The sequence below is a fragment of the Pleurodeles waltl genome, chromosome 4_2 (genome assembly GCF_031143425.1).
Source record: "Pleurodeles waltl isolate 20211129_DDA chromosome 4_2, aPleWal1.hap1.20221129, whole genome shotgun sequence".
Taxonomy (NCBI): domain Eukaryota; kingdom Metazoa; phylum Chordata; class Amphibia; order Caudata; family Salamandridae; genus Pleurodeles; species Pleurodeles waltl.
The window spans coordinates 487,151,144-487,177,639 of NC_090443.1; the positions used below are offsets into that span (position 1 = coordinate 487,151,144).

The 26,496-nt window shown below is 43.6% G+C and overlaps 1 protein-coding gene across 5 annotated transcripts in view; it reads right to left on the reverse strand.

Moving 5' to 3' along the window:
- TMEM205 (transmembrane protein 205) overlaps positions 1–26,496 on the reverse strand; it is an 83,318-nt gene that overhangs the window by 13,844 nt on the left and 42,978 nt on the right. For 4 of the 5 annotated variants that reach the window (XM_069231871.1, XM_069231872.1, XM_069231869.1 and 1 more), the window contains one exon: positions 25,996–26,204. In XM_069231871.1, the coding sequence (XP_069087972.1) occupies positions 25,996–26,204 (209 nt within the window). Of the gene's footprint in view, positions 1–21,380; positions 26,205–26,496 lie in introns of those variants that run through there. The other variant, XM_069231873.1, reaches the window with a different exon arrangement.

The following is a 26,496-nucleotide window of genomic DNA, read 5'->3' on the forward strand; positions in this document are numbered from 1 at the left end:
CGCTCATGTGGAATCATTAGGTTCTCATGAAAGGACAATGAGCAATGTACTAGCGCTCTGAAAGAGTAATTATATATATTGAGCATAAGCTTTCTCACAAGGCAAAAACACCACACAAAAAACTATTTCAGCAGAACTACACAGCTCCCCAATCTAAGTCTGTACTGAAGAGAATCAATATTTGGGCAAAGTCAAAGCCCCTATCTCAGTACAAATATGTACAAAACTACAGTTGGCAAAACAACACAGAACCCTTCCTTAAATATCCTAGCATGGATTCTCAAAGTGCAAATCTTCTAGCCTAAGAGTTTCTCATGGTCGGTAACCAACAACAAAAATCTTGTCTTTTATCGTAATATGTGACAATGCATGTAACAAAAAACAAGCCGACAAGCTTTAACACAGTGTATTGAAAATCCACCCTTAAAGCCGACCGGTTTTAGCACATGTTTTTTCAAATAAATAAGCCAGGTCTACTTCCTTTTTTCATGGTTTTTCACAATAAAGATATTGGCTAAGCATTATACAACTATTCCGAAAAAGGCGGAACAAAGATTCAGACAGTGCAAATCTTAACCCTCAAAGGTTTGCTAGAGGAAGTAACCAACACCAAATCCGTTGCCTATTGTGGTAATCTGAGAGATTCCCAATAATAAAATACAAGCTGGAACACATTGCAATAACAATCCACTCACACCTACAGGAGTTAACATGCTTTTCACAATAAATGCCAGACCTATTGTCTTTACCATTACTTTTCATAATAAACAGATCAGTCCTAAGGCTGCTGACATAGCCTTCCCAAATGAACCAGTCAGGCTTATAGCCTTGATCAATCGCTTGTCATCCTTACCAGTTTAACCTTGCTGTTTTGAGAATAACCTTTCACATAAGGCACAAATGAATAAATGCACTTGTTTTTACTGGAAGCACACGGCTTTTGCCAATCAAAATGTGTACTCAAGAACACCAGCTTTCGGTGAAGAAATCTCTCTCAGCCATGCTTCCTAAAAACATGTTTGTGTTAATCACATACGGTAAAGTAACAGTAACGCTGTCAAGCCTGACCTAAACATTGAGACACCCAAAAGACGAGAGAAACAAGATAATCAACAGAAGCTATGATGTTGGAGCACCGCCCGCAGAGAGACGGAATAGAAGACACCTCGAAGCATGCCCTCTGAACAGCTGTATGCAGTCCTTAGGAAGTACGAAATTAAAGCCTGTGGAACAAGCTCGTGAAAGAGGAACAGCAGAACAACAAAGGGATATTGCTGCAGCAAAGCAGAGATTCTCGTTCTCTTCACCAGGGTTGCAACACTGTTCTTCCTCAAACATACCATTAGCTTTGAGATCTGCAGGCGAGCATATTGCACGTTTTGGGACGTGGTGCGAGTAAGTATGCAATTCATAGCAGGCATGGTGTGGTACTGGCAGAGACTGCATGGCACAGGGGGTAGGGCATGGAGAAAGAAAGTATGGGCCACGACAGGAGCAGAGGGTGAAATGCACAGGGCACTGCGGGCAAGGAACAGGCAGCCGATGCAGGAAGAAGGTCAACAGAAGCAGGTCGAGGACCAGGAATAGGCAGCAAGTTGCAAAGAAAAGACAGAGCAGGGCGAGGGCAGCAAGACAGAGGAGGGCAACCCGAGGGGGGCACTAACAGTGGAAAAGCACAAGCACGAAGGAAGAGCACAGCCACACCAGCAAAAAGTGCACATACTGCAAAGTAGGGCACAGTCACTGGGTACAGGACAAAGGTACCGAGGCAGGGTGGCAAACGGCCTTACATTTTGCAGTTTGTCCCTCAAGCCTGGCTCCTCTCCTGCTGCCCCAACATGCACCGCAGGAAACCAGTTGCCCCGCATTTCAGTCCCACGCCACTTCCAACCCGCTCAAAAGACAATAAACTATCTCTGTTAGTCTTTTATGAGCTGTGCCAGGGGTACCTATTAGTGGCTAGGAGGAAACAGCTGCAGCACAGGAGGGGTCTTGCACAATGTAACTTCAAGAACTTGTTCAGCTACTGAGATGCAAATCCAGCACTTGTCAGTAAACAGCCTTGCATTGGGTAGTGAATACCATACAGGGGATCTGTCCGGGGGCATGCCCTTGTTGTTTATCTCTCTTACTAAGCCTGTTTCAGGAGGCTGACAGGGGCACAGGGAGATTCTGATGTGTTAAAGTAGAAGATCTGAGAGTGCAGCACACTGCTATGTGCTGCAAAGGCTATACATTTATCACCATATTGCATTTTGGTGAATCTACCATGAGATTGGGCACTTTTCGCCTCTGCCAGGTACTGTCTAGTCCATTTTTTAAACCACACACTTAAAAGCAGCTTTTACATTAATTCCCAAAACAGTTAAAATCTTTACAAAAAGAAGCAGAGGGATATTGTTCAAAAAGTGCTTGCTCCCGAAATTGTGCCTCATGGGAGGCTGGTATTCTAAAATAGGTTTCCTAGTACTACATTTCCACCTGTTCCAATAGACCACAAATGGGGTGGAAGTGATTCTTTTGGCAAAGCTGCCCATTCCACTCTTTTGGCAAAGGCTGCCTTTCCCACTGACGTTTCACTGTGTCTGAGCCTTGCTCAGCTTTAGAATATAGGCCCTCATTATGACTGCAGTACTCTTTTGCCAAGACCGCTGCACCGTGGTGATGCCGGCAGTGGTAGCGCCGGTCCCCGCCCCTAACGGAGGAGCACCTCGTCGGACGAGGTAAGTGCCGTCCGCAAGGGGACAGGGGTGGGGGGTGTGAATGGGTGTGTGTATGCATGTCATGAATGGGGGGAGGGAGAGGGAGCGTCTGTGCGTGCATGCGTGCCTATGTGTGGATGTGGCGATGCGTGCATGTGGTCGGGGGTTGGGGTGTTTGCATGGGTGAATGTGTAAGGAGTAAGAGGAGGTGTGAGTGAGTGTGTGCAGGTGCGTGTACATATGTATGTAGTTGAAGGGAGGGGTTGGGGTGGAGAGTGTATGCCTGCATGTGTGATGTGTGTGGGTATGTATGCGTTTCTATTGGGGTGAATGTTGTGAGTGAGTGTATGAGTGGGGTTGTGTCAATGTGTCATTAGGTGTGTGTTGGTGTGTGTGTGCGTGTGTGTGGAGGTGTATGGGGTATCCCAGTGACAGGAAAACAAGTTACGGTCATTGGGATACCTTGCCGCCAGCATTTTGTGGCGATGAGACCTCCAGGAAAATGATGGTGGTGTCCCAAGTCGGAATGACCGCGGCGGTCATCCGACTCCTGCCGGGCTGCAGGTGGAAACCTCCAGCCTGGCGGGCCGCAGTAAAGCAGCGGGACGGATGGGGACGCAGCAGTTTAGCAGTGGCCAAATCACCGCTGTTGTAATATGGAAGTCTGCACCACCGGTCCCGTGGCGGTGAGACCACCACAGTGGACCGGACAGTCCATGGACTACCAGGGTCATAATGAGGGCCACTGTGTTTATTTTCTGCAGACTCACGTGCGGTGGTGAAGCAGACTTTCGATGTCAAGTATCTTAGTTGCACGGCTAAAGAGTACCCTACTAGAACATGTCCTGATATGTTAGATGGTACTGGACAGTACCCTTAAATACTGATATTTGCCATTTTTTATAGAAACATTTTATTGCTTTTTTAAAACATACAAGTGAAACAATTGCTCTGATCAGCCAAATTTTACATACAGAATGACCCATCGTGGTAACACATTCTCAGGTCCAGTTGGAAGCATTGCTCCCCCAAATGCAGCACATGTGGCCTAAGTCTCTTACTGGCCCTCTAGTCCATGATAATTCCACCATTTTCTCCACACCTTATTACATTTTAGGAGGCTATCACTTGCTTTGTATATTGTTTCCTTGAGCTTACCACACCAACCCATACTTGCCAATTATTTTTAAAAGCTAAATACCATTTATTTCAATGAGGGGCCAAATTATTCATTTTCTCAACTTGTCTCTCAAAAAGTCAAGACTTTCTCTAAGAGGTGGTATAAGTGCTATAACTCAAATACAGTTGTATAATATTCACATTCTATAATCTCGCCCTCTGGCAAGCAGTCTTTTAAGATGGCCTGATTTAGAATTAAACCCTAAAATGTGCTTCATGACTCCTATTGCCCCGCTTTCCAGTCAGGGGCATAGCTTCATTGGGGAGTTTGCAGTACAACACCCCTCAAATAAATGAAATTCTTGGCTGTGCAATTGGGTCTGGGTCTGATGTTGATGTCCGTTTTTCTGCCAAGAATAAAAGACAAAATTTGACTTTTAATGTAAAACAGGAGGGAGAGAAAGAGAGAGAGATATCCGGTGGCTGAATTTCAAAATGTGAAACCAGATAACATCGAATCACTGCTTGTCCTAATTGTTTGATCCTACACAAACATTTCATTTCATAGAATCTTCCTTTTCTTTTTTACATATGAGAGCAGTTGTAAATGCTCTAATTCAGAATGTGCAAATGTTTGATTTAACAGACTTTTGTTGCTCCATCTGTAATAATAATCTTAGTTCACAAATAGCATTCTTGTTGGGGGGGGGGGGGGGGGTGAGGCATAAATGTTTCTAATCTCCCATTTAAATCTATCACGTTTAATAAATGTCTGTCTATGCAGTAGCATGTCGGATGTACTAAGGTGAAACTCTTCCGCATGTTGAATAAATACATTTTTTTTTAATTTGGAGACTGTATCATTATATTAATTATGTTTGTTGCACAATATACAGGCTCGTGCATGCACTCTTGGTGCCAAGCCAGACCTTTGGCTCGGTTCTGGCTCAACACGCCCTATTAATTTGCTGGCATGCCCACCTCTATTTGCAACTTGGGCTTAGTACATGGGGCTGTCAGTCACTTGATAAAATGATCTGTAAAAGGCAAGGATAGAAATATGAAGCCCTGCCTACATGCACTGATTTGACAACTCTACTATCAATGCTTCTCATAGCACAGACGAAAAAGAGTGCATGCAGTGAAAATACATTTAAAATAAGTGATCCCAGGGCTGCGACTTTAGGCCGTTGTGTTGTACCATTGCCATGAGTTCTTAGGGAGAATTACCAAGCTCATACAGGACAAGCAGGGGTGTAGCTTCTGGGTGCTGTTTTAGATGAGACACCCACCCAAAGGCATTTTTAGCTCGGTAGTTGGGTCCAGGGGCGTCCCTTCCACTATGGCAGAGGAGCGTCACCTGGCTGCTAAAAGCATAAAAATAAAATGATAGTAAAAGTATTTTATTATCTCTTTATTTTTCAGTTTTCTTAAGGCGGGGGGGGGCCAGCATCCTCCACGTCAGCAGGTAGAGGAGGATTGGTAGTGCACTTCTAAATGCACATGTAAGTTTGGCCAGCTGTCCGAGGCTGGCCAAACTGACATGCGTACATAGAACTCCCAGCTGTGTTACGCAGCCAGGTGGCGACCAAGCACAGTGTCTTACTCCCTCTCTGAGTGGCATTTCTGCCCGCTCAGGGTAATTCTGGCACTTCTCTCAGCATGCGAGAAGTGTTAGGTTTGGGTGGGGAGGGAGAAGAAGACCAGAGGAAACGAGGCGGCTGGAGAGGCAGAACACGGAGGTGTCAGGTAAGTTTTTTTGTGTGTTTTTTTTACTGTCCCCAATTCCTCATTCTCCGCATGCTGCCCCACGGGCCCGCCGCTCTGCGTGCTGCCTCGCACCCCCCTTTCCTGGCAGCAGCCACTACTGGTTGTGCCCCGAGTCAAGGCCGCTATGTATGTGTCTGTTTTTCTTGCTGTTCTCATTTCACTAAGAGCTTTAAACTTGTTTATTTTTTGAGGAGCAGAAACAGATATTACAGTGAATAGATTACCAATAAATATAGTAAATATACACTCCTAGAAATACTCCTTGAATTGGTGCAAATGTACTACTTTTTGGAATCACACACAATATCAGTATTAGGCTTGGAAAGCTGTGCCAGTCTCAGGTTTCTAGGCATGCTACTGGCAAACACCCAAAAGATGGTGGGATGAATGCTTGCGCATAGCCTAAACAGTGGCAATCGCTCAGCACAGCAGTCCAGCTCAATGTTTTTCTCACACTGTGCTATTCTAGACAGAGGCCCACCTAAGGGAAATTAGTACTGATCCTGATCTCCATGGAAACAGTTCACCCCAAACATGGGTCATCTCACCAATCCACCCTGCAGCCCACTCTTATTTTAGTTGGGCAATTTGAGATTCACCCATCTCCCCTCCACCGGACCTCACTGACTAAGCTATGCCCCTGTACCAAAGAAACATCTTCGGATGTTTCTGTGTGCGCAAAGTGTCCTGCAAAGTGATAATAGCAAGGTTGCCACCCTACAGAGAGGGCAGGGTGTAAGAAGTAAAGGTAGAGAACTTAGTGAAGGCAGCCACAAGGTCCAAGAGTGCAAGCAGTAAGACATGCAGAAGTTCTAGTGCAACGATTTTTACCACCCCATGAAACATTGAATTGTTGACCCATCCACCACCCAGAGCCCTCCAAAGAGGGCATCCCTTTATTGTTGGGTGGTGCAGGCTGGCTCGTCCAGGTCAGTTGATAGGCTCAGGCTTTGGCACAGTTAATAGGAGAAGTACACGGACAGCAAAGGCGGAGCAACGAATGCATGGAGGAGAGGTACAGGCGTCGAAAGAAGGGCTCATTCACCCAGGGTAAGATGCTTTATCGAGGAGGGTACTTGCTGTGGGGTTAAGGTACAGGCAGTCAGGCCAGTAAATAGGCTATGCTGCCAGGAATAAGGAGTCATGGCAAGATAATTGGCTTAAACAGTCAATACAGGGCACAGGCAGCCAGGCTTTTCGTGCCTACCACAGCAGGCGCGGTTACCTCTGACCGATCATACAGTGAGACACCGTTCACCGCATACCAAAAATCTACACGGGTGCAATTTTGCCCCAGAGCAGTTTCAGAGTATGAAGGTGCAGACTTGGATGTGCAAGTAGAGGCTGCCACCTGGTGGGCACATCAAGAAACCTCCTTCCACGTAACTCGCAGATTGAACGGAAAGTCGTATCAACGTTGTACCATCAGTACCAAGTATGCAGCAGCGGGGCAGTCCATTAGTAAACTAGGTATACCAGGAAATTAAGAATGCCAACCAGCGTACATGTACCCTCTGGTGGACCCAGAGCCTCTCAGAGGGCAATCCTTCACACCAAAGGGCCAGTATCCCTTGTCAGGTTACGTTCCTGTCGGGTTCTATTTAAGCGAATTCTTGGGAAGGAACATCTGATATACAGGGCAGAGCTGTCAGTTTTTCATAACTTAAAAATAAGTGGTGCGTGGGGACTGTACCAAACAAGTGACTCTCCGTCTGTGGTCGGCAACACCTAAGCGGTAAATGCCCTGTTTCACCCTACTCGAACATCTAGCCCAGTCCTTGGTATTAGCACTATAGGCCATTCTCATGTTTATATTGTGTATGAGTACAGGGAAAATTAATCTCATGGGTTGTGCAACAAATCTTTTCTTTTCTCAGGTTATGGTGTAAGTCAGCTCATTTCTTCAATAAAAGAAATGTTTGAAATAAAAGCCTAATACTACGAGCCTCCCCGTCCTTGCAAGCAGAGCCACCCGTTTCGCTTTCATCTATTCACGGTTTAAGACGCCCGTTTTCCATGTCTGACTAGAGACAGTTTCAGCGGCCTGCAACAGACAGCAATGTATACAATACTTAGTTTACTGAGCAAATCCCCCTTCGGGGGTGTATGACTGTCATAGCAGCTTCAGCTGCCTTGCTCTTATTTGTGATCCTCCTCCCTTTCTGTGCTTAACCCACTCACATTAACGTTTTGGTTGCACTGTCTGTTGCCTTATTAATCCTGCATCGAGCGCAGCACTGTGTTTAAAAACAAGCACTGGTGAAGCCAATAGGTTTTGCCTACGCAAGATCTATTTGGGTTTGTTAATGTTTTAGAGACATATTGCAGACTATGGTCGGCTGTGCAGCATGACTTATAATAAAGATAAACAAAGCGCTGACTGCATCATCGAGCTTTTTTCTTTACTTTAATCCGTGTTGCACAGCAGCCCCCGCTGTTGTGGAATATGCCTAAAAATCATTAACAAACCCAAATAGCTCTTTCATATGCAAATGGAAGGTGCAAGGAACACGACAGAGAGATGGAGGGAAGAGGTTGAGGCTACAGTATGGACAGTGGAAGGGAGCAGTAACACAACAGGGAGCTGGAGGATGGAATGGTGGCAAGAAACACAAGGGTGGGCGAGGGAGGTTGGGACACCAGCATGGACGATGGGAAGACGGACGGACTACAGACAAATGCACTCTATGAAAGTGCATGAAGAAAAGAGAGAAAAAAAAAAAAGAGTACCTACAGCAGCCTGTATCAGGTGGAAGGTCACTCACCGCCTTGATCCATGCTCAAACATTCAAAGGCACAGGAGGCGCTTACCAATAAGAAACCAGGAAACAGGAATGATGTCAAAGCCAATCAATGGTAAGTAATGCGAGCTCTACGTTTTTGTTCTGCAAGCGCGGTCTGGAGGTGAAACCTAAAAACATAGCCACGTTTAATCAATACCAGTTATTTGCATTTCAGTGTCACTTAGTGGTCACCAGAAGAACTGCAAGGGAAATGTAGAAGATACAAGATCGATCTTCATAGACACTGAAGACTATAAACAAGCATTGGCAATACCAATCAGCCTCGCTTGTAAATAAAGGTGAGACTCTGACGTTGCCAGTGCGTGTGCTACTTATTTTCCTAGTGTTTTTTTTTTCACTTAACTTGCTGTTTTTAGCGATATCATTGGTGGCTGGTAAAATTATGGTATGATTTAAGTCCCATACTAGGTCCAGCTCCAGCAATCCCAGGACACATTACGTTTGCTGAGATCTGCTGTGCAGGGAAACGTTGAATAGAAATTCTGCAATAGAGGATTTCCTCAATACATTTTTCTATCTGACCGCACTATTTTCACATTTATGTTCTACCAAATGAGTTAGTTTGTCTGGATCTACTTAAATCAAAAGTGGATTCAGAAAGTGTTTTTGCTTCCTGTATTGGTGCTTCTCAGGATCGCAAAGGGCCAAAGAAGTGCTCTTGGGTGATATGCATTATGGTGCAGGGAGACTCTCCTGAAGCACATGCTGTGCAGGAAGCTGAGCATCCCGCATACTTGAGCATTCTGAGTCTACAGATAGGCATTAAAAGATACTACACCAGGCAGTGGCGGCTGTATTCAAGAATAGAGGGGCTCTAACCCACAAGCAAACCAGAACATCTTCTCTAAAAGATGAAGCTGAAGACTTGGAGCAAGAGTGAGAATGAAGAGATTGCTTTGCCCAGGTAGCCAAACTGGTAGAAGTGCTTCAGCCGTTGAGACAAAATCTAAGCTTTGCAGAGCCCGCCGAGGAAGATGATAAAGAGTTTTTCCCCGCATTACAGAAAGAGATCCAGAATACCCCTCCCTACATAGAGCAATACATTTTGTTAACTAAACCATGAAAAAAGTAGAGAAGTTAAACTTCCCCGTGTTTTTGCTGAAAATATACCCACTGGGTGGGTTTGCTGGAGAATTTCCAACAACCTTGAAGATGGGCTCCTTCATGGTAGGCTTCTGTCCACAAACCACTCCTATGGTTGAGTATCCAGCACCTTCAGACTCAGAGGATAAGAAGATGGAGGTGGATGTGAAACAAGCCTGGTTGCTTTGAAATTTGCAATTAGACCAAGTTCATGTATTTCCTATGTTGCTCAAGATCTTCTCTATGATTTATACTCCTTGGCAGGTCATTTGCAGCGAGGGTCAGACTGTTCTTCAACTTTGGCAATAAGGGAGCAGCAAGCCAGTTTATTGTTGGATGTCTCCTTTGACAGTCTCCGATTGTCAAGCAGCGACTTCTGGTGCAGTGATGGCCACTCAGAGGCACATGCGGAGGACAGCCTGGAAGGTAGACTAATCTTAATCTCTTTTACAGCAGTTGCTGTTTTAAGGAACACCGCTGTTTAGCACTTCGTTGAGAGGAGCGTGTGAAAAAGTCAGTACAGGACAGAAAAAGTAAACTGATATACATAAGAGCACAAGACTGAGTCTTTGGGCCGGCCTATGCAGCAAAAACCCAGAATCAGCCCTTTAGAGGCATGTGTTGTGGTCGGGGGTGCCCGTCTTCAGATACATTCCTACAAGTTTCAACTTCCCAATGAACCACTTCCTCCCAAGACCTCAGTACGACAAAGATCCTACTCAGAAAGTCGGGTGTCAGCTAAAGTGTTTTTTTCGAGATTAGGAATTCAACTGTTTTGGACAAATATGTGGTGGGAGTGATACGTATACGGTATCGAATATTCAGGGTTCCAGCATTTTTCCCTCCCCCAAAGATAAATTCCTGAGAGATCTAGGAGATTGGACTCTGCCCAATTTCCAGTCGTCTGAGCAGAACCATACAGTTTGAAATTCGAGAACCGCCTAGTGGTTTATCAATTGAATCCCGCGGTCCTGTTGCCTATTGTGACCTGTCCTATCTGGTTCTGGAGCAGAGGAGACAATGTAGATGGGCCCGCTGGACTGCTGGGAATTCTCTTCAGATGGAAGAAATACACTTCCTCCGTGGACCTTTATGCCTCGCCTGACTCCGCCTCCAAGTGCCCCCCAGCCTTTGCTGCTCACATTGCTTGTTATTGCTTCTGGAGTAGAGGGAAGTAACGGACAAACCTGTTCTAAACTTTTCAGTCTCAGCTGCGCTTAATGTTCTAGTGTGGTATAGGGTGTGACCCTGGAATCAATGTTTTGCAATTCTATGATACTGGAGACCATCACTGAAGGAGATGATGCACCAAGTGATGAAGGTATCATTTGAACCAGAGTAATTGTTTCACAGGATGACGTGTTCCTCTGGACAGTCGGCCATTCTCTTGCCAAGGCCTTTGGCTTCTCTGGAGTTTCCAGCAGGAACTGTCCAAGATTCTCTTTCATTGAATCAGGCAGACACACTAATGTTTGCATTTTCTCATTCCTGTTATTTCACAAAGTCTTGAGGAAATTTCTGAATGATGGAAAGGAGGTCCTTTCACTAGTGCCCCATTAGCCATGACAGATGTAGTATCCACTCCTGCTTCTGTTTTTGACTCAAACCCATTCAGGGTTTCCAGTAGTCGCATCTCCTCTTCGGGTTTCACTTCTGCTAAAAACATCTCTGCAGGGACTTCAATTGAGAGCCTGGAAATTGAAAGGCGAAGGCTGGAAGAATTAGATTGCTCCAGCATGGTGGCAGCTAGTATTCAACTGTCTTGTCGTCCAGCTATCATCAAGGGTTATGCTAGACATGGAAAACATTTTCAAAATGTGGTGTACTGGAAACAAGCTACAAAAACTGACATGGCCTCTTTCTGAAATCGATGGCTTTTTGCAGGCCTTGCAACCTCAAATTTGCACACCCAGTGGCAGCAACTGAATCAATCCGAGGAACAACAGTCCAGCCAGTCTCTGGTTTAGCCTCCAGGCTGTTAAGAAGTTTTGGTTTTTAGAAGACAAGTTCACCAACGGCATATTCCTTACTAGGATCATATACTGGGACTGCAGGCATTACAGAAACAGCCTTGTGAGACTCTTTGGTATCTCTGAGGTACTTCTTTTTAGTGGGAACCCTATAGGTGAGCTGGGTGCCTTATGTACCCCGCTATTGATATGTTGGCTTTTTTAAGTACAAAGAAGTATTTAGGTCGGATCCCTCTTTTTTTATAACCGACAATTCCACATGATTTTCACATTGAACAGGATTTTGAACCCCAGTTTTTGTTGCACCAGCAGAGGTTGAAGAACTTGCACACACCTGGGTCCTAGTCATAAACTACATTTTAGAGCAAGGAGTAAATTCAGTAACACGCATGGCTAGCCACTACTGCCACCAGAGCGGAAATCTATCCATAAATCTGCTATCTTTAGACATTTTAAAATAAGGAAGTCAATAACACCCAAAATTTATGGTGGACTTCCTTGAGCGCCTGAGAGTGCTAAACGTCTTTAATTTGTATCTGCACACGGCATTCACAGACACTTCACTTGGTTAAAAGACATACATTGACAGATGGGATGTCTTGCATCTTAGATGTCCATGGACATTTCAACAAGGCACGATCTGTGCCTTTCTACAAGCATGTACCAACCTCTGAGATTCACTTTGCTCCTACCTGGGTGACTCCATATGCTTGAAGCCAGTTTGATCTAGAAATATACTCCCTTGCTTATTACAAGCTATGCCCCTTGGATGCTACTTCAAGAAAAGAATATGCTGTTGTCTGCAGTACGTCTATATGATTCTGACAGACTCGGACGGGGCTGGACACAAGAGAAGAAAATGTTCCGTTCATTGGGATTCTGGTGCGCTTTTCCCCATTCTCTTCACAGTTCCAAACAACCTTTCCTGCACATCATCACTGAGATGCACCCTAGAGTGGTGTGAACAGAACCCACAAGAAGTGCTCCCCATATTGCAGAAATAATCTTTTTCTCAAGAGGTGATGGGGAGAGCTAAGCTTAGGTGCAACTAGACCAGTCATTGTGGTTATGGGGCTCGGAGAATCCAGTTTCTGGTTTAGCCGCTGCATGGCATGAGTTTTCCAATCAAAGGTATGGGACCGGATGGCTGAAGAGAAGCGGAGCCACAAAAAAGAAAGGGTCACGTTGCCTTTTATGATAATGGTCAAAAGTTTTTTTCAGAACTTTTAAGTATGTTGAAATGCCTAGATGGAACGCAGTCCTGTACACACACTAACGGTCGATAACTTGAAATTCTGTTGTGTGATCACCTCGATGTTGACGTCCAATTGCAACCTATGCATAATACATTTCAAATACTTACAATAAGTGTATTATACCCCAGTCCGACTGATGAAATATGGTTTGTCCAACAAGGCTAATTGCACTTCCTCCATTTGGCTTGGCTGGGTGTTCCTATTCAATAATACTGGTCTCAATTAATATCAGTATTCTCTTTAACGCCTATGGAACACAGACCCAGCACCCCCAGGTCTGTTTGCTTGACCTAATCAACCAACAACAACCTGCAAAATGCTAATTTATAGCAGTGGCACTGTTGCTAGCTAAGAGAATGGTGGCTATGTTTTAAGGGAAAATGACAGCACCAAAACCTGCACAATGGATGTAAGATATGATCTACTGTAAAGAACAGTTAGATATATACGCTGAGGAGCTACCCCCAAACTAGAGACCTACAGACATATGGAGCCCACTTACTATTGATATGTAAACTATAACATGAAAATGGAACTGTCACCAGCTGGGCGGGGAATGTATACCAATTGACCGTGTTGATGTTCAAGGTGATGCTTCACAAATGTTCCTCTACTGGCGGTCTGTGGTGTTGATGGTGCACTGTTTGTATTTGATTCACCACCGCAAAAACTAATAAAAACATTTTTTAAAACAGTATGTTGAACAGCCTCAATTACTTACCAGTAATTGCATTATTCTGAAAGCTAATCCTCTCATTTTCATTCCTTAAAGTTTCAAGCAATGCTGCCTCATCTGACATCACTCACCAAGTCATGAACAATATAAAAAGCCCCACTTGCCTTTATTCCTCCTGTTTGCTAAAAGCTCAGAACTCACTATGATTAGTTGGCCTGGATCAACCAGGAGGGAGGAAAGTAAGGAATGAAAGTGAGGGATTAGGACTCCAAATAATGCAATCACTGGTTAGTAATTAAAATGTCACCTACTCATCCCTCCCTCGCTTTCCTTCCTTACAGTTTGAGGGACAACTAAGATTGCATGTTCAAGAGATCAAATGTATTGCTTCATAGAAGACAAAACTCTTGAACCAAAACTGATGCCCCACCCCACCTCCTTAACAACTCTGGAGAGACTCCTAAAGTTCTAAGATGATGCCCCCGTAGCCAGCCTACAAATTTAAGATATGGAGGATGCCATTGAGGTTGACATCCCCCTGATGGACGTACCCTGAACTCCCCACCTCAAACTGACCAGCTGCCTTATAATCCAAAGCACTGATGGTTCAAATCCAACGACTAAAACAAATTATATTTGACTTATAATCTCTCTTTGCCTGGACCCAAATTAACAAAGGTGGGCTCTGAAATCCTAAAGGAACACATTGTGTGAAGATAAATAAGGAGGGCCCTCTTCACATCCAAGTTATGGAAACTTCCTTCCTCCTCAGTCTTGGGAGAAGAACAAAACGGTGACAAAATCACAGCTGGTTCTCTGTGAACAAATCTTAGGTACAAAGGAAGGAAAAGGGCCTAAGGACCACTGAGACATAAAAAAACGACAAAAAGGATTTCTGCAAGACAAGGATCCCAACTCCCCTAACCCTCTTGTGGACGTAATTGCAACTAGAAAGAACGTTTTCAGACTTAAGATTGTAATATAGACCCTGTCCAGGGGATCAAAGCCCCCAAAACCAATAAAAGTTCACAGTTGCTAAAATGGTAAGGAGGCCCAAGATGGATATTGCTCAGTTTCTAAAAGAGACATAAAACAAGATACTCACTATTAATAAGCTTGGCCCTAGGAGCCTTTAAAGGACTTGACAGCTGCCCATTGAGTTTTCACTGATGAGATCAAGACCCCAATTGGTTTCGTCCTGCAGAAAAATACATTACTTGAAACAAATCACCTTCAGTGGGATCAAACTGCACCACTTACTAAAGGTTCCACAATGCCTTGAGCAAGCCTTGAGGGTAGAGGACCTCTCATAGATGCCTGCCAAGTAGTGGTTAAACTTTCAGGAAAAATGCTCCGCCCTATCCCAACCTCTTTATCTCCAGGCCAAGAGTCAGAGCTTCCCTAGAACCACCTAGCGCTGCAGTAAGCTGTAAGGGGGATGGGTTGGTAGAAAATACCCATCTCTCTGATTCCCTCATGGATGTTAGGAGAGGAAACCGACTTAAGCGGGCCATGTTGATGCTATCAAGATCACAGAGGCCTGCTCTAGCCTGACCCTGAAGAGAAATTGGAGTATTAGGGGAAAAACAGGAAACGCATACAGAAGACTTCGTGGCCACCTACATGACAGAGCTTCACTGCCAATGCCTGCTGTTCCTTCCTCATGGAACAAAACCTGTCCAACAAAGAGTTTGCCCTGGCGTCAAAGAGATCTATCACAGGCAGACCCATCTCTGAATGATTTGTGAACAAACTAAAGGGTGAAGAATGAAGTCATTGAACAAGGAATTTGTCTCCTCGGACCATCTACAAAGGTGTTTGCTACCCTTTGGATGTCAACTGCATACACTGCAGTAAATCTTTTCTCCGTTAATCAGAAGATTTGGTCCAATACCTTTGCCAGTGAAGGAGATCTGGTCCATACTCCCCAGCTTCCTCCACCCACACGTTTGTTGGACCTTTGTTGTTACATTGTGGAGTCTGATTAGTACTACTTTCCCTGCCGTCTGATAAGAAAAGGCTTTCAAGGCTTGCTGGATCATTTCCGGCTCCCTCTAGTAGGAAGACATATTCTCCGAGCAGAAGACCATAATCCTTGAGCTTGACGGAGGCCCAACCAAGCTCCCCCCCCTGTCAGACTGGCATCCATCAAAATGATCAATAGAGCTGGAAGAGACAGAAGAACCCCTTGAGCAAACTTTCGGAACTCAGCCACCAAAGAAGGTGTTGACTCACTTCCTGCAACAGCAGCATCCTTTGATATAAATCCTGCACAAAGGGACTCCACTTTCCAAGAGAATACCTCTTTAGTGTCTGAAGGAGAAACCTGGCCCAGGTTTGTCGGAACCTCTGAATCCTTCCTCCCACTGGAGTTGGATTGACCACAAGGCTGTAGCTGTTACCACCGCACCAGTAGCCACTGTTGCAGACCGGAGAACATCTGAAGAAATGTCTGCCAGGAACTTGGTCTGCTATTCCATTGCCAGCAACAGACCCAAGTAGTCGGTTCCCGCTTGAACTACTGTCAGTTTGTCAAAATACTTTACCAGTGACTGCGTAGCATAGGCCGAGTATAAAGGTGCCCTTAAACACAGATTCTCTGCCGTGAAATCCTATTTTAACAGATTCTCCATCTTTTTATCTAAAGAATCAGGTAGTGAACAATCTTTATGGTTTATCTAAGTTCTTCCTATTACAGTAGCCAAAATAGCCCTCACCTTTAGATTCTGCTGGAGACTCTCACTGGCATCCCCCAATGCGAGCAATGTTTGTGAAAATCTGGGTACAGCAGTGTGGTCCAATTATCTCCACTCTAAAAAAACCAAGGCTTTAATTTTCAAATGAAAAAACACAGAAAACACCAGATGCTTGGCGTACGTGGAAACAGACCTTCCATCTCTTGGGAGGGGAATGGAGAGAATCCCAGATTACCAGGCTTCGAGGCACAAACCAAGAGTCAGGTTTCCTTCACATGACATGTAATCTACTTATACATACATTTGCTCCAATCAAATAGTGGGTAGCGAATGATAATGCCTTGCATAAAATAAAGTTGTAGCCCTCATAAGGTGCTTGTTTTCTTACCTGGCTCGATGTAGACAGCCCCGTAACACAAAGAACAAGGAAAAACAGGAGGGGTGGAGGGAGGAGGTGGCTTTTGTGTTGATAATGACGTGGTGATTGATGTCTGGTGAGGCTAACTTTAAGGAATTTAAGTGGAGGAGGGACGAGAAGTTAACATGCATTGCAAGTCGTCTACAAGTTGGCTGAAAGCCAGTTTTACAGCTTCTCCGTAAGGGTTTTTCAATAGGCAGACGACTGGTAGGCTTTAAAAGCACAGCTAGACTTTAGTAGAAAGATTGTGGGCCACCTCCACTGCTTGCAACATAGCTAGACTTCAGGTCTTTAAGGACGTGAAGGTTTTTCTACAGTTCTGAATTTTATTGTTCAAATATTCTTTTTTATTTCTAACTTTTCTATGTCTTTTGGTGAGTTCCTTTCTACCAGAATGTTATGGGTATTGGAACTTTAAGATTATTGCAGGCTACAAATTTCTCATTTTGTCCGATTACCCTACCGCTGAATAGTTTGCTTGTTGTTGAGTTCCCTTTATATTTAGTGTAGCCTTTTTTAGACCGGTCATACTTTGAAATACCTGTCTCGCTGACCTTTGGAGCTACCCTGGATAGATGTGAAAAACATCTGATGGGAGAAAAATGAAAATCAATAGGTTTGAAAATAAATACACCGGATAAAAGCATATTTTGTACTGGGGAGTGAAAACATGAGAACTAGATGTGAAATACCGTAAATTCGAAAATTAGTTTAATTTAGGAATTTGGGGTACAAATATTTTAGAAAAACAAAGGCATAATGTCCTTTTGGAAAAAGAAAACGTCTATCATTTTAGCCAAATTTCAAAGCTACTTCTGCTTATCTTCAGTTTTGGACAGGTCTCACACAGAATGGATACAAAGACAGCCCTTAATTCTATTTCATGCTAAACTTAAGGTTAACCCCGACACTGACAAAACTCGCTCACTTCTTTTACCCCACATCCTACTCCTAAACACGTCCCTTCTGCACTGTGCATGCACTGCAGACATAACTGGGAAAACCATGTGTCCAACCTACCAAAAAAAAAAAACTTACCACACCCAAACAATGCTGTTGTCATTCTCATTTAAACAGAACACTAACATTTTCTCCGACTTAGCATTAACTGACATACATTATATATATTTTTAATTCATGTCGCAATTGTGTTTATAATAAATGAATGTCTTCTATTATTTTCTTTTCTCAGTTTCTATTTGATGTTTGTATTTCCTACTTTCCTTTTAAAACTACTCACCCAGTTCTTTTGAGGAGCGTGACTGATTGTTCAATCTTTTTCTTAAGGTTATGTTAAAACTGGGGACTACCTCCTGTTTCCTTTGCAAGGTAGTCTTTTAAGACATCACACTCCCTTGTTTGAAAGAAAAATTTTCACGTCATGTGACAATGACTTCATGCTGCTAATGTCAATCAGGTCGACAGGATTATTGTAAACGTCAGACATTTTAAAGATCAGCACCTGCAACACGCCATCCTACTCACCCTCTTCACATCCAAAGACCGAGCATGAGTGCCAACACCAGGATTGTAAATGACAGACAGACCATTGTAGTTTACCACATGCAGGCTGCAATCATTTCTTCAAAGATCCTATGCTACCGGGGATTCGAATAGCACAATATTCACCAACTACTTGACCTCATCGTGTTCTATAGGCACTGCGGAATGTCTCTGTGATTTGTCCAGCAGAGGTTTCTAAGTGGAGCCTAGACAGGGCTTGCGCTGTTGCTTAGCGACCTGTTGTATATGTTTTCTGAGGTTCTGCTTTGCTCAGCGATTGTCATTTGTCTATGTAAAATTAGTTCAATTTAGTAATTTGGTGTACACATATTTTAGAAAAACATAGGCATAATATCCTTTTGGAAAAAGAAAACGTCTATTATTTTATCCAATTTCAAAGCTACTTCTGCTGTTGTATGTGTCCTTTAAAAATCCCTGCTGCTAATGGGCAATCCTTTATCTTTGTCCCACCTTTTTCTTTTTTCTGTCCTCACATAGAGAGCAGACCAAGTACTACACAAATACCAATTTCAGATGTGTTCAGTGACTACTTTAATCTTTCATCTGGAGCACTGAGAGGAGTGCTTGTCTTTTCCAAGCTTTGTTGTAAAAAGGGCTGTAAATCTCATCTGGTCACATTTGCTGTGCATTCATTGAATGAAACTACTAACAAGATGCCAATACAATTTTTTTGGATCCTCGCTGTCTTGTAAAAAATGCATGCAGGCGATCAGTAGCTTAGACACTAAAGATTTCAGCTACATATTTAGCATGCTGCTCGTTTGTAAGGCTGATTCCTGTAGTAGCATGGTGCGCAGTGCTGCCACGTTCTACGAGTTGCGTGCCGGCTCTAGTTTGTTTTTGTTTTTTTGCAGTTTTTTATAGCGCAAACTCGAAGCAAAGGCATTGGAGCACTTTACATGAGCCCCAGTTACATTACACAAGTACACATTCATCTTTTGGTGGCCACAGTGTGATTAAATGATTTGCCCATAATCACAGGATGTTGAGCCAACACTAAGACTCCAACCTGGTTCCCAGCTCCAATGTCAGCATGTCTGGCCGTTACGCCACATATGTAGGTACCGTATTGGTGTCTATAACGTTGATCATCTCTCTTCATTTGAAACAGATGTCTTTCTACAGTGTTCACCCTATGTAGCGTACACTGTGGGCAAAATTCCTTTCTCTTCGACTATTCCTGGCCTCTCTAGCACATGCATGGCGGCGCTGGTGAAGGAGATGGTGGGACAAGTGGTGGTGCCCAGGGATGTATTGCTGCTTCCATCTTTTGGCCGGGAGCTGGATGGTGCGCTTGGGCTGCAGCTGAATTCTGCAGCACAGCAGTGAGTCCAAGGGTGGTCTGCAGGCCTGGACTGAGATGCCATGGAGAAACTGCGTTGCCTGTCAGCAAGTGTGTCCTTCTGTGACACAAGGAGCCCGCTGTGTACTGGGTGCAGTTCCAGCAGAAACGGGTAACTGAGCCAGAAGCTCGAGAGAGCAAAGGGGGGGGGGGGAGAGGGGGGAATTTGTGGCAATTATTTGCAAAGGGACAGATTCACGAAGCCCTGCAATTCCTGAACTTGAGGAAATGGTCTGACTTTGTCATTTGGGAGGCTGGGTTTAGCTATCCATTTTATGACGCTTTAGACAACCGGAATACATTTCTGTAATTCTGTACACAGTGCTCTTTTTCGCACCTTCGTCATGATGTATCTTGCTGGGTGGGACGGCTTGTCAGTCATGCTATGTTAACTGAAGCAGACAAGTAATCGCCAAGCAGTTACTGCTTTTCTCATCTGTTGAGGAATTTATAAAGTTATATATACACACAAAGCATTGTAAAAAGGGAAATGTTCTATGAAAAGAGTTTCTTACCTAAAAGGCACAGCCACTAGCCAACATTACAATATACCACATGGCATAACCAAGGCTATCAGTTTTCAAAGCCTTTACAGATTACAACTGCTAAATGCATTCAGAAAAAAATCTTTCACTCCCAGATTCTTTTTGAAAAGAAGAATAGCAGATCGTGGGTAGTGTTGTGACTGACTCTCCCTTTTATCTACCTGTTTATCTATCACTCTTTTATCTCAACGTTTATCTATTTATCTACCTGTTAATCTATCGGTTATCTATCTACCTGTTCATCTATCTGTTATTTATCTGTCTGTCTATATATCTGTTATAAATGTATCTGTCATCTATCTATTATCTAGCTATCTGTTTCTTTACCTGTTATATATCTGTTATCTAGCTACCTGTTATCAGTTATCTGTCAGGGATCTATCTATTTGTCTATGTATTTATGTGCCTATCTGTTTATCTATCTGTTATCCATTATCTATCAGCTATCTGTATGTCTATCCATCTGTCTGTCCCGCTATGCTCCCTCTAAAAAAAAATTCCCTTACTTGTGCTTCTTGCTGTCTGTGTTCTACTTTCATTTTATCCCTCTTGTAACTAACTAGCTTATCCAGAGTGTGTGGTATCCTGGAATCACATATGGCAAGTTGGAATACATCCTCCAACCAATTCCTGCAGTCTTTTGAGACTCGATTACTCTTGTTCGGTTCTATATTTGATGTTTCCGATGTGTTTATTATCCAGCACATGGCTTCTATATTAGTGCCTTTCCTTGCTACTTACATGGATGTGTAACCCCACTGGCACAACTCATTATCCATATTTCGTGTCTCATGTCTTGTTAGGTTTACCAGCGTCCATCATGGTGTAGGTGTTTTCTACTTCAATACAATATTTTATAGCTTAATCTGCAGTTTTAGTACCAATGTAAGTTAGAAGTTGAGCATTCAATGCCTAAAGCAAGAGACACCACTAAAACACCTACAAAAAAATAGATGCCGTGCTCCGGCTAATATGCTGCATGTCTAAACACTTATAAGGGCCAAAAGGCAAGACCTACTGGCTATGCTAATGCTTGTCTTTACTGGGGCATATCCATTCCCAAACCAGATTTGTCACGTGTGGGTGCCTCAAAGGTTTAGATTATCCTTATGTTTCATAGGTGTAGGCTGGGGCTTGGTACTTTCCAAACTAACCCATGTACATGTTCAGTAAATAGTGGGTCATCTCTGCATGGTGGTTTACAGCGTGTGTGTGTGTCTTGCTACACTCTGCCTAATCTGTGTCATTTTATCTTTACCTAATGTAAATTTGGATTAACAAATTGGTGAGTCCTGTACCCTCTAATGCAGCAGTTCTTAACCTTATGGCTGCTGTGGACCCCAAATATATAACTATTGAAATCCGAGGGCCCCTGCATAAGCAATTTCTATGATTTGAACCTCAAAACACAATACAAGAACATGTATACCTCAAACAGATACCAAAATTAATTAAAATAATGAATTCACAAAAAAGAGAATTGAAATTTTAATTTTAATGGGAAATTTAGGGCTTTATCAAATCTAGTATTATTTGTTTAAAACAAAGCAATATGCAAGACTTTAGCACATCACTAAGTCTTTTTTGAATCCAGGTAATGCTCTCTTTTTTGTCGGCACATACCATTGCTACTTCAATTGAGGATACCAGCTGCACACACAAATCAAGATAATGATACCAATTTAACTTTTAGCTTTCAATTTCTCCACATTTACAGACAGTTTTGAAATTTTCTATATCTACTTTATTAACCAGCTAATATTATTTAATTTGATGACCCGCCACTGATTCCCCTGAACAGGTGTCCTAGGGCTCCAGGGGACCTCAGACCACAAGTTCAGAACCACTGCTCTAACAGCTTTGAACAGCTGGAATGAGTAACTGCAATATGCTGTTTTATTTTTTTAGTCCTTGGGAGAAGGATCCTGGGGATAGGTGCGATTTTAGTTGTAGTGACTAATTCTCTAGATTTCCTTACTCTAGGTGGTTAAATACTTCATAGAGTGACTATCCACTGAGCTCCAGAGTGTTTGTTACTGTGTGTGGTTTTGTTTAATCCCATGTCCCTAATTTCCCTGTTGCCATCTTATCACGCTCAATTGCCTAGTGTGGGAGACCTAAATCCTGGTTAGGATTTCTCAAGGACACATTTGACGTTGAATTCAAAAGGTGAGTGTACAGTCTGATGTTTTGGTCATCGGTTGTGCAGGAGTCGACCACTATCTGTGGTGGTATTAAAGCTTCCCACTTTAACTTGGAGTTATAGTTATTAGGTCAAGCATCTTTCAATGTGGGTTTGCTAGTGTGCTGACTGACGGGACACTGCTTGGCTGCTTGTGTGATGGAGAATGCTGCAGCTGAGTTCTAATGTATTGCTTTTGGAAGTGTGGAGTATTTACCAGCAGTAAACTCAAGTGTTGTGCTATTGAAGTTCATCCTTTTATGTTTTTAATATAAAGTGGAAATCGTAAGGTGGGTATGTCAAGTGTGCTCTGCTGTTACGGTAAGCAACGCAGTGGAAAAGTGTGCGGAGTGATGGGATAGGGCTGGTCGGTAATGTGGATGAGAGTAGTATGGGCCTATGGGTGTGGTGCTTTGAAGCGATGTTATGGCGAAGTGTGGTGGATGTGTTTGGAGATACGTAGCTCGTCCTTGAGGTAGTGTATTGCAGGTGAAAGGAGGGGGGGAGGCCTGAACTGTTTGGAGTAGGAAAGAGAATTATTGTTATAGGAGGATCAAGATAGGATATGAGCAGAGCAAGAGGCAGAAGGAGCTTTGATGGAAAGGAGAGTCAAAGGATAGAGGACGAATGAGTAAGAAAGAGGAGGGGGAGGCAAAGAAGTGGTGGTTACGGGAGAAGAGAAATCTTGAAAGAGAAATAAGGCGGGGGCACAACAGGCAAAAGAGAAAATAGCAAAAGAGTAAAAAGGAGTTGTGGAACTTGAGCGAGTGTTAGGTGGAAGAGAAAGGCAGAAAATGACAGAGAAAACTGAGTGGTATTGGTAAGAGGGTGTAAAGAGGTGGTGATGGAAAGTGTGTGGTGGGGAGAGGTAGATGGAGTGTCAAGAAGCAGGAATGAGGGAGAGGAGGAGAGAGAAATTGAGCAAGAAAGACAAAGAGGTGGGAAGAGAATTGAGATAGGAAAAGGGTGATATGGCATGGAAAGAGATTGTGAGAGGAGAAATCGGCAATGAGAGGGAGAGAGTGAAGTTGAGGAAATGGAAGTGTCGATATAGTGAGGAAAGAAGATAGATGAAATGAAATGTAGAGGTGGTGAGGTGGAGGGTAAGGGGTAGAGAGGGAGGGGTGAAAAGTAGGGAGCTGCAAGGGGCATACGGTACTTTCTGTATGATAATTAGCACTGTAATTAAATGTAATATTAGGATTTATGTACGTAGGGAAAGTGATAAAGAGATAGGGTGAAAGGGAGGGAGGAAGAGGGGAGGGCTAAGGAGAAAGGGATCAAAAGACAGCGAGGGAGTTGAGATGAAAGAATACGTACGTGAGAGAGGGTATTTTAGTGTGTACGCAATTGTGGGTACCGGATGTTAAAAGTGTTGTGGTTCCCAAATTAGTCACATTCCAATTCCTAGAGAGAATACAATAAGGTTTTTGCAGCGTACACACAGTATTCTAGTGCACTTGTGTCTCCAGATCACTTTGCACCACAAAGGTGGATTCAGAAGCTTCCTGTGATTATGAAAGACAGGCGTTTTACGAACCGACCTTAATTCCTTTCTTAGTGCTGGAACCAGTGCTTTAAATGGGCCGGTACTCTCCGGTACTGAGTACCGGCACTTTTTTATTTTGAGAGGGAGAGTACCGGCTTATCTCAAGAAAAATGTAATACTTTTAATTGGAGAGTACCGGCACTTCTGAGAAACAAGCAGGTACTCTATTACAGAGTACCTGCACTTCTATTTTTCCATTTAAAGCACTGGCTGGAACAAAAAGAAGATACTCTTTGTCAAGTGATATCTCTTCTCCTGCTTTCCACAAAATTACAGCCTACAACTCCAAATCACATTAGGATTTGTGAAAGAGTACCCAGAAATTTCTGATGTTTCTGACCTAATGGAAAGTACAAATTATCACCCCCTTCAAAATAACCAATGGCGTATTGACCTCAAGCCTTGGGAAATCATGGACAACTTCGAACCCGAGGTCATCTCCACACCACATTCACCCAACCAAAGTGTGGAGTTTACACGTTTTGTGACAAAGTGCGTTTACCTGTGTACCTGAATTAAATGCAGAGAAATGGTGGCAACACAGCTGGGGTTTAAGACACCTAGAACTGCAAAAACCTCGACCAAGTACTAAAGGCAGCAATTCAATCTAAATCCATTCTTTGAAAAGCTGTACCGGTTAAAGTGTGCCAGGAGAAGAATAAAGATCTACTTTCCAAGCCAAACAAGGGCCTTCTCAATACCACGCTATTTGAAACAAATAACACTTCAACCAACCACTTTCTCTTATATTTAGGGGGGGGGGGGGGGGGCATATAAGGTGTCTGAGTCACATACTTATCTGGGAAAACCACAATGATCAACTTAAAGGAGTACTAGGTACCTTATTGCAACATCAAACCCAGGCTAATTCAGGGATGCGTATTTTCCACAAGACTACCACACATTACCAGAAACGTCTGCTGACATTCAGACTTTTATTTGGAGAGGAGTAAGAGCAAAGGCCTTCTCAAGAGGCCTGGTCCTTCCATGATTACACAGACCTACAATGTATTAAGAGTTTACTAATTTGTAAGGCCAGACCATTCAAAATATTTCTTCTAAAATTCTTCTCAAATCAGCTCTACTTGGGAAACCTAAGATGCAGTTCGTCTCATCAGTAGGGTAGGCGGTCTCTCATCCAAGAAGGGCATGTACTGGCGCTCAGATAGCGTGATTTACTGACTCGTTCGTCACATCCCTGCCAGAGACCCACGCTTGGGATGGAACCTACAGAATATGGTCATGTACTGGGAGATCCAGAAAGCTGAATGTGCATGCACATGGATGAGTGAGAAGTGCTTTTACATAGAGGTATCGGCAGACAGGGTGCAGATGGTTGGCACTCAGAGTGGGCAAAGAGAGAATTCATTAGGTAGCGTCCCTAACATCTTCTCATAAAATAAATCAGCATTAAGGTAAAACATGATGCTAGCAGCTTTCATATCTCAGGATAAAAAACATTGATTCTCAGGGTGCACCACACTGCAGGAATTCGGGGGATTTGTCTGAACCTAACCTTGAGCTGTGTAAAAGGTGAGAGTCAAAGAAAACCAACATACATGAATTAAAGGACCCTGCTGACCGAGAAAAGGAACGCTCCCACCCGCCATACATTTTCTAGAATGTGTGGAGCAGGTTTAAAAGTTTTTATTAGTAAGCTATTCAAATACCCCGGATATGGGGGAAGCCAATACTAAAAATATAACAAAAAAGCAATGAATATTCGCTGGGAATGTTTTAAGTTTCTGGACAACGTGATGTTTCACAGTAGCATCCACAGCTAGACAATGGCCTACGTTTGGAGGCCCTCAGAGCCAGTGGTACAATTTCAAAAGGGGGAGTCTTTGCTCAGCCCCTCTGACTGACCTTATCAAGATTATCGGATAAGGGGAAAAAAATTCTAGTCACGTTTAGAAGAAAAGAGTCTGCTAATAAATCAAGTGCACATCAGGGCTAGGAGCCTGAGATTTTCAGATCGGATTTCCAGGCCAATAATTGTACACATGGGTGGCACAGGAAGCGCTGAAGCACGGGGATCTGCCCATAGAGGAAATACCGCACAATACTCGTAGAGAAATGCTGTACATCATTCCTACAGGCCAAGAGATGCATAGCAGGCCTTAAAGGTGAGAGCTGCACATCAGGTCTGCAGGACAAGAACTTGCTAATCAGAGCTACTTAAAGAGCTGCAGCTTAGTATGGACAGGATTCTCCTAATCACAGGTTTGGACAGCGCTGAAACCACCCGAGAACCGTACTCCGGGCCTAAAGTTCTGAGAGCTGCAGGCCGGCGTAGGCCAAGTTCACTCCATTGCACACCATACAGACGAGGTTGCAGAGTGACGAGAGCCCATGGTACCGGAAGAACTTGTGTCGCAGAGCCTTGTACTTGGGGTCTTTCTCCTGAAGGGCCTTGTAGGCTTCCCGCTTTTCCTTCCGTCCCACCTCATCACCCAGGCCATGCTCCCGCTCGATCTCCTGCATCTTCAGCATGGTCTTGTTCGTGCTCTGGGACAGCCACTGCGCGTTGACAGCAGCTAGGACAAGGCAGAGGAAGAAAAGCAAAATCTGCAAGAGAGGAGGCAGGAAAAAAGTCTGTACAGTGCTAGGATGACATGTAGTTGAAACCAGAACACATCTAGCGCACGATTCCATGCACACACACAACCAAGATGCCAACTCTGCCCAACGTAGCATGCAATTATTTACACGTGTCTATAAGTGTGTATATCCGTGCAGGTGTGTCTGAACACTTCGAAGGTTTTGTTTATTGCCTGCATGTAACTTTAGATAAAATACCTGGAGGCTATCACTCGACATCAATAACTCCAAATGATGGTAGGTAGCGTGTGTGACATGT